Here is a 14,420-nt window from a genome sequence, read left to right as displayed (position 1 = left end):
GTTCTCAGCAATATCCTGTGGGGCAGGAGAAGGTGAAAAGCATGGCCAGGAACACTCCTCAGTGAGGGGAAGGTGCACAAAGGAGACACTAGAGGATAATGCTGACTAACAGTTCGGATGTTAGGGGGAAAAAACACCAAAGTACAGAAAAGAAAATATCATTAGAATAAAACACTTCATCCATCAGAGCTTGTATATAACCCCTCTCTCCTCCCAGTACCAGTGGTACAAACAGGACATTCAACAAAATGTCTGATTTGAACACGCAAAAGCCAGGAAGTGCATGTGGAGAAAAAAACCATAGCTCAGGTTTTCTATTTTAGAAATTAACTCAACAGAAGCACAGGGACAGGGCATTCTGCTTATTGTAAAGCTAAATGAACACAGTAATTCCATTAACGTACTGCACAGAATTACCCATAGCAGAACAATTACTGGTGGAAGCAGCAAGGAGAGATGGAACTCAGAACTTAGTTAGTTCTGCATTTCATCTTGGAGTCTGTGTGCACTGAATGTCCCTCCAGGAGAGGGTACAACACCAAGGGCTGCCTGGCAGAACACTTTTTGTTTGCTTTGACTTCAGTTGTCATCTCCAGAAGAGAAGTGACCAGCCAGCCCAGGTTAGAGGACTTGGCAAGTGCAGGGTGTGGAACACAGGTTTTGAAAAAGACAAAGGCCTGCAGACACCAGGAATCAGAGAAGAAGCAAAGAGTTTGAAAGTGAGTTGAGAAACAGTCTGTAACACAGTGGGCCCCAAACCTTACATCTCTGCAACAATGCCAAGGAAATAATGCTGGGTAAATATGGAGAGAAGGCTGCAGAGGCTGGAGCTCTGCAAGGCTGACCTGAGGGTGGCTGCTGCCACCGGCAGGGCTTTGATTCCCTGACCTCTGACATGGCCCCGCGAGCCCCCGGCTCGCTCAGGTACAATAATGAGCCGTGTAAGCTGATGGCCAATTAGAAATGGTTCCTTTGGACACACACTGACCTAATGTGTTTAGGTCAAATGAAACAAAAAGATGGATGGACTTTCTAAGGGGCTTTGTCTGCTCCACAGAGAAGCTGAGACCCCTCTTTAGATCCAGCTGGTAGAGCAGTGGTTCCCCAATACGGGCATAAGGATCATGGGGAATTAACAACTTGTTAAGGTCAAACTAGAGAGAAAAACTTTTTCTTCCCCCCGCCCTTCAGCTGCACAATGCCACCTTGTCTTGAAAAGGTACAACAAAGTCCTCCGAATTAGTAACAAAGAGCCCCAAAGCAAGACATTGACAAGAAACCGGAGTGTCTGTCAAACTCCTACTCCAGCTCCAGACAGCACCAAGCCCCCAAGGGATCTCCTCAGCCTGGGACTCACACAGCCTATGGCAGCTCTGTTCCTTGCAATGAAGCCAAACACAAACCCTATTTACATATTTCTGTGGGGTGGAGCCACACTGCAGGTGCCTGGAGCTGCCAAAGCTGCAGCACTCCCAGGGCCACCCAGCCTGTGCTGAGCAGGGGCTGCTCCTGGCCCTGCAGAGCCTCTCTGGGGCTGTGCCTCCAACCAAGGCAGAACACAGCTGGGAGGCAATGGAGAGAAAAGCACCTTCCCAGGCAGATCCCCAAAGAGGCACAAGAAGGACACAAAAGTTTGGACATGAGGGGAATGGGAGAAGATGGAAGATGGAGAGAGATTAAGCCATTAAGCAAAATCCCCTCAGCTGTGTAACGATCACTGCAAATCCTTGAGCTTTTATTGCTATAGATTGCCCCTACTTCTCTGATGATATAATTGCATATAAAAGATTACATGTTCCTAAAGCCTACTTCCACTGTGTTCGGTGCACAGACTTCCAATCAAAACACAATATATTTTTTTAAAACTGCTTAATAAAAGATGAGAATTAAATTATTTGATTCCTCTCTATTTTTTCAACATCCCCAAAAGGCAAACAAATCATCAATACAGCTTCACTCATCAAAGCAAAATCTGCTTCACAAAAGTTTGTTTTCTATCTTCAATGAAAACACATTGGAGTTAAAAAAACAATGGAATCTGATCTTATTTTGTAATGCACTGCAAACACTGGCTAGAGAGGAGCAATACACATTCTGAGTGTCTTGAATGTTGTGCAGGTTGTGTTATAAAGCTCTAAATTAGTTGTTTCTAGAATACTAGGCATTAACTAGAGCCACACGGGGCTCTAGTAACTAAAATAATGTTGAATATATTAATGCCAAGTGCCCAACCATTTATATAAATTGTCTTAGCCAGAGCTTTCAGTAAGTTCCATTCTCCTGACTGAAAGTTGAGGATGGTACCATCCATATTCCTCCCTCTTCCTAATTCTATGCAGTTAAGCTTCAAATGAGCCACTAACGGAGGGACTTGACCACCACGGTCGGTGAGATGGAAAAAGGCAGCCTTTGCAAAAAAGAAAAAAAAAGGGAAATGAAAAAGAAAAAAGAGAAAAAGAAAAGAAAAAAAAGAACCGTATCAGATATAAAATAAAGCTACTAGGCTGTATCTATTAACAATTATTTGCTCTCACTCATAAGAATCCTCTGAAAACTATTTCTGTTGCTTTGAAATACTGCACCACAAATGAACAAGGGATGGAAATGGAGCACCATTCAATCTCCACTATCATATTAAAGAAGGACCTTACACACACCACAGTGACCTCTCAACAGGTCAATCCTGCATTTCTCATTTGCAATTCAAACCCAAGACTGGAGCAGACCAAGGGCAAAATGGGCTCTTGATTATATTTAAGAGGTCACCATTGCTATGCAGAGTTGGAAGAAGCAGAACCTCCAGCTTTATTGCATTTTTAAATTGTATCTTGTACAGTAGCTGTTCGGATTTGGCAGCAAAAACTGGAAAAAGGATGTTTATATTTGACTTTTCCTTACCAGGGGCCTACATACTTTCTATATTAATAATGGAAAATAGTATGTTAAAATGCAGTGGATAGTAAGTTCAGTTCAAAAATAACCTTAGGTTACTCTTAGAAGATGAAAGACTAGCATCCCAAATTTGGCAAAAAGTAAGTATTTAATGATACCAGAATGTCAGACAGTTAATACTCACACATGCTAGTGAGGAAACAGGATAATACAACGCTCTTACATAAAAACTGGGGAGGATGCATTAATAGACCTGTGCATAACAGACCCATAATGAAGCAGCACAGACATTTAGATTAAAAATGAGGGTAACCAAAGCAATGTTTGCTATTTTTACCACTTTTAACAGAGGAATCCCTAATTTTAGTTACCTTCCTACCTGCTTTCACATGGAGAAGAGGATGGGACATAGAAAAGGACAGAATAATACAGGAAGGAGAGGTTGAGCAGTGTGTGTCAACTACTCACAGCTATCTTTTAAGTTCCTGTGAAAGCTTATGTTGAACAATCATGTTTAAACATCTCACTTACAGATACACCACATAAAGAAGGTGAAACAAAATTGGGCCATTTAGTTGTAAATGTTATGTGTGTTTTTTAAAGAGTTGCTTGCTGCTTGACAGACCAGGAAGACAACAATAATAATAAAACACAGCAATGACTGAATGAGGCTTTTCTCAGCCTGGTATACAAATGTCACACAACAGCACACAATTCTCTTTGCATTTAAAATGCAGGAAAAAACCTGCTCATGTTGCACAGCTCCAACTGCTTTAGGAACACACACAGAAAGGCAGAACATTATGTCCAGAGGTGAAACACAGGCAATGACATAAAGAAATCCAGGTACAAGAAAACTGCTTCATGTTTCTATTGTTTTCAAATTATACCTACAGCGGTCATATATAATGTAGAGTAATAAATAACATAAAAGCATTTGAAGGCACTTTATCTTCCCCGAGATTCTGCAGCAATGTCTGGAGGGCTCAGAGAGGGACCAGCAGCTGGAATGCACACAGGCAAATCCTCCCTTCGCAGCCTGGGGACAGGCTGAGAGCACTTCTGTCTGCCCACAAGCATTTGGAGCCCTAACTTAAGAGGATGGTCTAGAAATTTAGAGAAGAAATTTACAGAGAGAGCACAGATTAAACAAAACCCACCCGAACTCCTATGCAACAAATTTAATACAATTTCTGAATAAGAAGCTCAGTTCTCTCAGCAGGTCAGCTGCGTGGCTTCCTCCTTTCTCCGAGAGCTCTGATGCACAGAATAAAGGGAGTCTCTGCACTAACCCAGGGCAGTTGCCCAGGTACCCATGAGGTGTGTGCCAGTGTGACAGGAGCTCTGGTTTAAAAGGAGCAGCTGGGATTGGATAACACATCCCTTGAACACAGTGGAGCAGCTGGAATTGTGCTGTTTACAAACACACACGCACAGATTTGGGAAACTACAAACAGTTGGAGTATTTTTTCCTCCAATAATTCCAATTGGCAATGGACATCAACTCTAATAAATTCCTTCCTGTCTGAACTTTGCAGCAGACATTCAAGAAATGCAGAAAACCCCTTCCCAATGGCTATTTTTCCTGACTGATTACTGCAAAAATAACAACAAATTGCCATTTGCAAAAAGTTCACTGCCAGAACTGTAGGGAAGTATCCCCAATCCACATGCAGTCCCCTCACACAGCGCCCCTGCACAAAGGACAGGAGCAGGACCACTCCAAGCAGAACACTCCATTTTCTGGCTTTTGTGGGTTTAAGTCAGAGCTTTCATGTATTTGAAGACAATTTTTTTTGTCTGTGAATATTTATAAGTGTGAAAATCCAGGACAGCTGGTAATGCATTTTGAAGTGTGCTAACAGCACTGTATCAAACAGCTTCCTATTGATCACATCATGCTTTCAGTGGCTAAGGATTTCAGACGTGGTGCTTATACATTTTGAATAAGAACTTCAAGTACCTTTTGCTTCAAGCGGTTTTTCACTTCTTTTATTCCCATTTTTGCATGATCTTTTGCCTGCATGAAAAATAATTTAAGTTAAAATTCCCTTCTATTTCCAGCGGTGACTAAGTTTGTTTTCAGTTAATGAAAACGGCAATAAAAAAATGTAACAGGATACTGAAAACACATTAAAACAAACAGAAAGTTTAAAAGACCCCAAATAAACAAAAAACACCACCCCATCTTTGTTGCAAAAATTTTGTTTTCCCTGTTTTGAAGCCACAGACATCTTTCATCATTTTGCATTCCACACGCTCAGTGTTCCCCAGGAAGTATTTATCTTTGCTATAAACTTCTATTCTTCCACACTGGCAGCGAGCCTGCAAATTCTCCTCACAGTGCTCTGGGTGCCAGTCCCATTTAGTAGAGCCAATCTCATCCTACTCCTTTCTCTCAGGCTGGAAGAAGGGAGGAAAAAAACCCAAAGTTTGAACAGTTATCTCAATGCTTTTTGTAATACTATTTCCCAGAACTGAGCATATAAGAAATCCTCACTTGTTTCTGTGCTGTTTGATCTGGCAGAGTGGAGCTGGCAGCCACACACGATAGCACAGCAACACACCAGCTGTTTGTTAACAGCACTGAAAACACTTCTATTTAAAGAATAACTCAGTAAGTTGGGCTCTAAATAAGCAGGTATAAGAAATCTCTAGGGAAAATTAATTGACATTTAGAAAAGATGGAAACAATTTGGAAAATGAGAGGATTCCCTTCTTTCGATGAAGCTGCAAGCAGGGAAAGCTGAGGTAACAATGATTTCCAACAGAGCAATGATGAGATGGTAGAGCTGCCTAGCAGAGAACACAGGCACTATTTCCCAGAAAGAGTTCTGTGTAATAAATGGAATTTATCATCTGTACTTTCAAAAGAAATCACAAGTTCCCATTGTACTTTGCATTTCAATTGAGTTTAAATTTCAAAATGACTTTTTCATTTAAATTTGAAATTTGAATGAATGTACATTTTGAGTAATTTTGTGAGTCCAATAAAAATGGATTTAAGTCTTGAGTCTCATTTGAAAGGTCTAAACAGAACTGTAATTAGACTCTTATCTCAGTAGTAAGCCAGTCCTCAATACTTACAAACTTATAGACAGTCTTCATGGCGGGGTTAGCCTTGGTCTTTACTGTGTTTAAAATGGCTCCACTTCCTTTCTGTAATTATAGTAACAAGGGAAGAAATGTTATCAAAGCTCTTTAAAGCAAATAGCCATCTAAAATCCACCATTCTTAACTTAAAATAACAGAGCATTAACTATCCTTATTAGCAGAGCTGAGTATGAAAAGGTCAGATTTAAAGAAAAAGACCCAAGGAAAACCACTCTGAATGTTGCTCTGGTTTTGCCCAGTTCTATTTAATACAGCACTTGTCCAAGAGACAATGCAGGTGCCTCCCTTGTCTTACACATCTCACAGCTGTGCCCTGTGCTTCCACTCACCTCAGGGCTGTTCTGTACATCCCTCTAAAATCCTGACCAAGTTTAAGACACAAGTATCCTGAGCAACACTCAATGTCTGAGCCAGAGACTGCTTCAGGACAGTCTGTACATTCAGTCTGAGGAGGGGAGATCTGGTTTTACTTTGCTCTTTTCCCTTCCCTCATCCCACAATCCTGTTTATCACACATGGTGCCTTTTTCAGATACAAGTAGTTGATAAAGGGATAAACTGAGGGAAAATGAAATCTAACTCCAGTCACAAACAATAATTCGAGAACAGCTGAATCTTATGTGATGAATATAATTAAAGTGATGAGCCAGTGGTACATCAGCTGCAACGATCTGTTCACCTGGTTGGTGTTCTAGAACCCTGTCACACACCACAGACTACTGCTGTACAGCACCCTACTGAGAAACACACAAGAGCAAAATCCAAGCAATTAAACCCTGGCCAATGTTGTATTTCCTATTTTCAGTGCAAAATAACATTTCCAGAGACGAAATTTGATTATATGCAACCAGATGTAAACAGCTTTAAGATTTACTGTCTCTGTCACTACATGAAAATCTTCAACAGGCCAACCCCAGTTCAGGGTGTCTGGCAGGAGCTCGTGTGCTTACCCTCACTGTGGACAGCCACTGGTGGTACAGTTTGTCGCTACCTACGGAGAACCAAACACAAAACAAACAAACTGTAACCCTCTGCTGAACAGAAAACAAGCTCAAAATGTGAAGTGTTGGCACTTAGTGGCTCTGGAGCACAGACAGAACAGGACAGCCAGCCTTTTCTTTCAGGAGAAAACATAACATTGATGAGAGATTTACACTCTCCTGTTTTCTCTGTGTTGCCTCAGATATTTGAGAACACAGATGTTTTTAAGTTCACTAAAAGAAATCTGAGGTGGTTCTGAGTAAAGCCAAGATTTTTCCTCTAATGCAAAAACTCTTTTAGTTGTACTTTATTAAAGTGGTAACACTGAGGTTTTTAAAGACTGAACAAGCATTACTCAGACTACAATACATTATTCAAAGTTCTTGACAGACGAAAGAACAAAAATTTAAGACATTTCAGGCTGCCAAGATCACTAAGCCTGTTATCTACCTAGCAGCAATGACCAATTACATCATGATAACCCACAAATGGTAAACCAACAAAAGTCTCTGAAATTACCTTAAAATATTTCTTACCTGCATATTCCCCCATATTTATCTCCTCTTCAAACACGTCACTGAAGCCCTCCCCAGAGTTCAGCAGATCCAGACGCCCATCAATGAACTGCATCAGCATTAGAAGACAGAAACACAACAACCATCCATCTTCATCCTTTCAGAAAGACTTTATCTTTCATTAGCTGGAATAACCTCAATGTTTGCATTGGGTAGGGACTCAAAACAGAATGAAAATACCACCCAAACTGACACAGTGTTGCCCACTGCCCTAAGGTGTGTGGCTTTGCTAAATCCAGCACTCATGTTTGGCTACACATACAGGTTTTCAGCTGCCCTAAAACAGTGGTTCTATGTTCAACAGTAATATGCTTCCTGGACAAAGTTTACAGGACATATCTTGGGTCTAGGCATGCTCAGGTAAGAAAAAACCTTGAGTTCAGAGACCATTAGTGGGAAAACCCACCCACGTCTCAATATACAGAAAGCCTCAGCACCCCAGTCTGAGAGAAGCCAGCAAGCAGGAACTGAGGTGCTGCACTACAGGAGCAAGGGACACAGAAACAGCCCCCCAGCCCCCACCTGAACTGTTAGAGAATCTGCCTCCCCATGGATCACTGGAGGCAGTACCTGCTTGAAGAGCTGGAGCTGGATGGCATTCTGCAGGAACTGCCTCATCACAGACGAACGGTGGGACACGAACACTTCTTCGCAGAAAGTGATGGGTTCACCCTGGAGAGTTCAGAGCATTAAACACTCCAACTGCCTTGACTGAGTCCCTGTGAATCCACTGCCTGCACCTGACCTTCTTCCCTTCCAAAATAAACAGGTAAGGAACACAGACCTTACCTAGCATTGGGTAAACTGCACTTTATTTGCAGGTCCCAACCACAGGATGGAAAAACAGGCTGGAAAATTGCAGATCGTCAAAACAAACCAGAGTGGCTTTACACACATTTTGCTAAAGCTGAAGAACTTTCATCATTCAAAAAGCTAATATTACTTACTCTCTCCAAAATATGACAGAGTCATCTGAATTCCTTATACTCTGCTTATTTGCCTCAGCAGAGCCAGCACAAATGGGTCAGGAATGTCCACTCTGTTCTTTCCACACCTCTGAAAAACTCATTTTGGAGGAGTGGAATTCCCCTTTTTCCCAATCTTGTCAGCAAAAGACAGAAATTGTTTTGCAGTTCTACTTTTATCTTATTTTAATGAGTTATGGTAATGCTGCAGTCTGCTGTGTATCTGCCGTAAGGGCACCAATTTCTTCCACACATCTACAAATACACAACAGAGCAAGCAAATATATTTATTGAATGAAAAACAAGTAACAAAGAAGGACTAAATTGTACTGATGTATAATTATTATGGATGCTCATACTAAGCCACATATATGCTTATGGATGCTCATATTAACCCAAAATGTATTTGGACTCTTCATCTGTTGAGTATTCAAAATTAACATTAGACAGCAAAAAGTCTTAAAGCATCCCCTTTAAAAGGATGATATCATTCTATTCCTGAAAGCTCTAAATTAGTAATCTCATATTTACCACTGGCTGCGTAAAATCAACAGGGCAGCTAAAATGACTGAGGAAAGAATCAATTGCAAGTGTCTGTTTAAGCACAGGATGGGGGTATTCTTGACAAGGGGAAAAAGTTACTTTCTTAGGAGAGTTTCTGTCACACCCCTTGCTTGAACCACTGAATTTCCATGGATTTGGAAGAAAAAGCAGGTTTCTTATGTGATAGTTACAGTTTTAGGGTAATTTATTTTAAAAATAATAACCTGGTTTTGATTTACTCTTTTTACAGGAAAAACCAAAATCACTACATGCTTTCCAGGCAAGAAGCATGAGCGTGAAAAAACTACTTTTTTCTTTTTTGCTGAGGCTTTGCTCTCATCAGAATCATTATAAGACACTTTAAAATAAACAAAGATAAAATGTTTGGGAAAATAGGTCTGGCTGGTATGTGCATGTATATAAGACACTGGTGCCAGTCTCCAGGACACACATGACAAAGGTTCTGGCTCCAAAGCCAAGGTGTGCACTGTCTGAAAGGTTTTACTGCATTTAAATGACTAACTGCTGTCATCTACTTGACCAGTGTGAAAAAGGCTTTCCCACTAACTTCAGATACTGGAACGTAACAAAGGATCCCTGAAAAATATTTTATCCATGTCAGAGAAATCTGAGAGAAAAGAGCTGGGAGGAATGGGTAAAGAGAAATGCAGACTAGCTCACTAGCACAGACGTTCACCCAAGGAAGGTTTAGCTTTTGTTTAATCCTCACTTTAAAAACCCTTCAAAGGAAACAAGCAGCCCTTCCTATCACCTACAAGAATGCCAAATTTCCCCCATGGCCAGAGCAGGGCGAGGACAGCGTGGGATGAGCTCAGCGCTGCGCAGGAGAGGCGGCTGTGCCCTGCTGCACCTCCAGCAGCTCCTGCGTCCCCAGCAACACACACCCTGCAGCTGAGGCACCAGCAGTGTTAGCACACTTCCTTCCCAAAGTACTAATGATTGAGTTTGTTCATTAGCTTGATTAGACCTTTTGACTTTTTAAGAGACATTTCAGGCTCAACGGCTGCTGGATGACAGAAAAAAACTTTAATCACGGAGGTCAAGCGTGAGCTTTGCAGCTCAGAATGCATTAGTGCCTTCCACCCTTGCTGACCTCCCTGAGGTGCACATACTGTTCCACCCCCAGCCACAGCTTCAGGACAAAAAGACAAGCTGGACAATAAGACCATTTTCCTGACAGATCTGGTTAACTGTAAATTATAAAGCTAATCAGCTCTGCTTTTACTGACAAATGACATTATACACGGGGGGACACCCGCAGAACTGCAGATCTGGTGTGAAATGAATGGTCTTGTTTGCATGTGAAACAAGTAAAATAACTTGTCCTGAAAAACTCATCAACTCCTTAACTCGCTGGTTCCAACAATTAAAATTTAGGCCATGATTCATGAACACCTTAAATATCCATTAATATCCTTTTCAACTGTAAATGCCTAACAGAGGCTGAAGTATTGCACTGCATAGGCTCTAAATGTGTGCACAACATGACTCGATGAGGAATCTGACTTGATCTGTAATGTTACAGATAAATCACATCTATTTCAAGATTGAATCACAGAATTCTTTTTATTACAAAAATGTACACATTTAATCTGCAGTCTTAACACAGCAGAAAAAACCTTAAAATATGGGATTAAGATTCCCAGATGCGCTGAAAAAATAGGTGCCTTTTCTTTATGTCTTTGCAAATCTCCTTTATATGACTATTTCATATTCATGTGGCATAATGAAGTTCATCAGGGCTGTGCTGCATCTCATGACCCCTGAAAGAGCTGAAAAGTTTCAGCCCACATCTGATCTGCTGCCAGACCTATTTTTATATTGGAATTCTGATACATTCTAAAATAATGCTTAAAACTACTTAAGGCAGCAAATGGAAAATAAAAGGAGTCTAGGACTTATTTCAGACTGTTCTAGAGTTTCAGGAAACCTGCTGTTTTATATTATGAAGCCATAATACAAATTAAAAGATAAAGCCCAATCTTGTTTAGTTACACTGTAAAAAATTTCATCACGATTCCTCATATTTTAAGGAAATCACTTTTCCTCAGCTCATTGATTATGGCAGGAACTTTCAGAGGGAGTATAAAGGACTAAAATATGTGGGACAGAAGACAGCTCAGATGAGAGAAGGACATGGAGGAAGGGACAGAGGCAAACACAAAGGATGTTTCTGGAAAGACACAGGAGCTCAGAGAGGCCATGGAAATCCAACTACTCCCCTCCTGCAGGAGTGTGCACCCGGATAACAGTCTTTGAAGGCAGCACTTAATTCCACCCAGAATGATAGAGCGAGGCAGGAGAATGATCTGGACATGTATGTGTCTATGTCAAGTACAGCAGCAACCAAAGGCAAGGCACTGCTCTGCAGACCTTTCCAGAACTGTGATGGCAATGTCAGGGAAAGATTAGCTCATCACAGCTGAAGAAGGATCATCAGCCAGCCAGCAGGATTCCATAAAGAAAACCTGAAATTGGTGACTGACACCTGATAGGACATTAGCTCATTCAGCTTCCAATTGCACTGACAAATAACCTCCCATAACCAGTCCATACATTCAGCACAAGAGAATTCTTTGCATCCACCTCAGTCATAATGGGATCCAGAAAGCAGAGATCAAACTCTCTGCATTAAATGAATGATACCAGAGCTTTATTAGCATCTCAATATGCAGCTCAGGAACAAAGAAATCACATGTTCAGAGATTTGACCACACGCCTTCTAAAGAAAAGTACATTCAGGTTCTGTTCCATAAGAGACTACCAGTTCTGATAAATTATTATTGCCAAGTGCAATCTTGAAAAGCATTTGAAAGCAATGTATTACGAATGCAGACTGCACTGCCCAAACACTGCAGCTTCATGTAAGAGCTCAGCTCCATCACCAGCCCAATTTCAGACTTTTTTGGTTCCCCGCTACAGAATACAGCCTCTGGTAGAGACACAGCAAGAGGGCACAAAACCAACTTCAAATAAAAGATGAAACTGTCAAAAAATGTGTAACTAGAGAAAACTTCCATGGCAGAGCAATGGTTTTGCTTCTTCTTTCAAACTCTGTTAGTTCATCAGAATACCTGACACTTTCCTGTTAGACCAAGTAAAATGACATACACTCATACCCACAACTAATGAAAGTGCATTACTGTAATGGAGCCAGCCAGCTTTCCAAGTGTTTATATGGCTAATTCCAGCCATTGCCTGCCCTGATTTCATCACCTACAGCAGCCAGACACTTCCCGTCCCTACGCAACTGCTACGGCTTCCTAGATGGAACTCCAGCAACAAGCATAGCACATGAAGTGCAAAGAAGCCAGCAAGAAAGCTTTTAGGGCTGGGAGGAAAAAGAAAGGGAAAAAAAAAATCACCATTTCACAGATCAAGAATAGAGGCATGAAAATAATAAGTAACTTGTACACGGTCACAAAAGTCTCTGGCAGAGCCAGGGAAAAGAACCGAAATTTCTTTAATCCCTGCTCAGTCCCTTAAATACAAGGCTATTCTTCCTCTTCCTACTTGATATTGTGTCAATGCAGGAGTGTAGGTGTTGAAAGACTAACAAAGGGAAAGTAATAGTATGGTATTATGAGCTGAGAAACCTAATCTTTATCAGATACAGCAAATCTCTATGATGCTGCCTGCACTGGGAACTCTCTCTTTGTCCTGAATATGCTTTAAATTACTGGTATAATGTGTACTGGATATTGTTCCACTCTTATATTTATTCCACAAAAACCCCTGTGGCCTGCATGTGATTTTATCATTAGCTGGCAAGGTAATTTCAGGGCCTGGTTCTGCAATCATTCCATGAGCAATGCTCCCATTGAAGCTGGGACGTTCGGCATGCAAAGCAGCTGCCAATTCAGGGTCCCTGCAATGAAAAGGGCTTTTTCTATTTTAACTATTGTGGAATATTAGTGACAATACAGAGGAGGAGAAAAATTGCAGTGCAATTCTTTAAATTAGTTATTTTATACTATGACAAAATATAAAAGTGTGCTTGGAAAAACAATCTACACAAAGTATTGCCTATCAGATAATCCACGAGCTATTTTTGCTTCACCTATTAAAACTCAATAGAATACAAAGTATTTGGTAAAATAGGAAAAAATAATCTCTGTAGAAATAACAAATCATTAGCCGAGATTTACAAATGACCAACTTGCCTCAAGACCACAAATGCTAACATTTTGCTTCTTTTGATTTCTTAGATACATGTAGAAAGTCCAAACTCATCCAAATCAATGAGGTTTCCAGAAAAATATGTTGAAAACATGTATTTGTGCACAATGTAAATGACTCCTTTGTCTCAAGATCCCCAAAACCATATTCAATAAACAGCTATTTTGAAGAGCAGGGCATTTTACCATAAGATTTAGATGCTGATATAGATGCAGAAGGAGAACAAACTGTTTTTAACTTCACTAAAGCAATGTGAGAGAAGCCTTAGTCATAAAGAGAGGTCATGAAATCCCACTCTCTTAGCTAAGTAACAAACCTCCTGACTCTATAAATAAAATGGATCTAATGGAATGAAACTTTAATTTTGCACTGAGTCAGACACACCCAATCCCTGGTAGATCCACCGACGTACATGATGTAAGAAGATGGCCTGCAGTGCCCCCTCCTTCATAGAGTAACTGGCAAAGGAAATGCTACAGCAGAACTCACTGAGGCAGGATCTGTCCTCGTGTTATGGCATTTGACAACTTGGTGAGGAAGCCTCAACTACTGCCATGGAAAAACACAGCCAGAAAAGGCTCACCTTAGAGCAGATCTTGTCCCCTGAGAGAGGTTACCAGGGGCCTTGGATTAGGAACACTGGAAAAAGGGTCCATTACCTCATACAAATAAGAACCTTTCACTCTCTTTTTACCATTTTCTCACCCACTGTCAGAAAGAGGTACAGATTTTACCTCATGAGCAGGCAAGAGACAGAAAACACCACGTCAGTATAATCATCAAAGCTGCTGATCTTCTACCACTTTCATCAGAGCTCCTTGATAACTAGAAGACCCATCTCACAACAGGCTCAGGATCCAAACATATTAGAAAGTATCATTTTTATAGGTTAGATTTCATTTTCCCAGGCTCTCCTGTACAACATCTCACAGCTTGCAGTTCTTATTTAAATACTTTAAAAAGTACGAAACTAGACTTAAAAAAAGAAACCTCGCCTCTGAGAGCCTGGGAATGCTGGGTCTTCCAAGCAGTTAGTGCCAGATCTGTAAACTGCCTCAGCCCCCCACGTCCACCATGGTACATTCATAAACAGGAAGTTGCATGCAGTGTGAGGACAAAAAAGGAAGCAGACTTTTCCTTTCTCTGCTCTC

General features: G+C 40.9%; 1 protein-coding gene across 1 annotated transcript in view; it reads right to left on the bottom strand.

Annotated features, from left to right (window-relative positions):
• Positions 1-14,420, bottom strand: part of DENND1A (DENN domain containing 1A) — a 160,062-nt gene that overhangs the window by 24,831 nt on the left and 120,811 nt on the right. The window contains exons 14-19 of the mRNA XM_031057270.1: positions 8,132-8,233; positions 7,523-7,610; positions 6,956-6,996; positions 5,980-6,051; positions 4,856-4,912; positions 3,986-3,998 (exon numbers count right to left, since the gene is read on the bottom strand). Of these exons, the coding sequence (XP_030913130.1) occupies positions 3,986-3,998; positions 4,856-4,912; positions 5,980-6,051; positions 6,956-6,996; positions 7,523-7,610; positions 8,132-8,233 (373 nt within the window). The remainder of the gene's footprint in view (positions 1-3,985; positions 3,999-4,855; positions 4,913-5,979; positions 6,052-6,955; positions 6,997-7,522; positions 7,611-8,131; positions 8,234-14,420) is intronic.

The sequence above is a fragment of the Geospiza fortis genome, unplaced genomic scaffold, assembly GCF_000277835.1.
Source record: "Geospiza fortis unplaced genomic scaffold, GeoFor_1.0 scaffold27, whole genome shotgun sequence".
Lineage (NCBI taxonomy): Eukaryota > Metazoa > Chordata > Aves > Passeriformes > Thraupidae > Geospiza > Geospiza fortis.
This window is presented reverse-complemented; position numbering and strand designations above follow the sequence as displayed.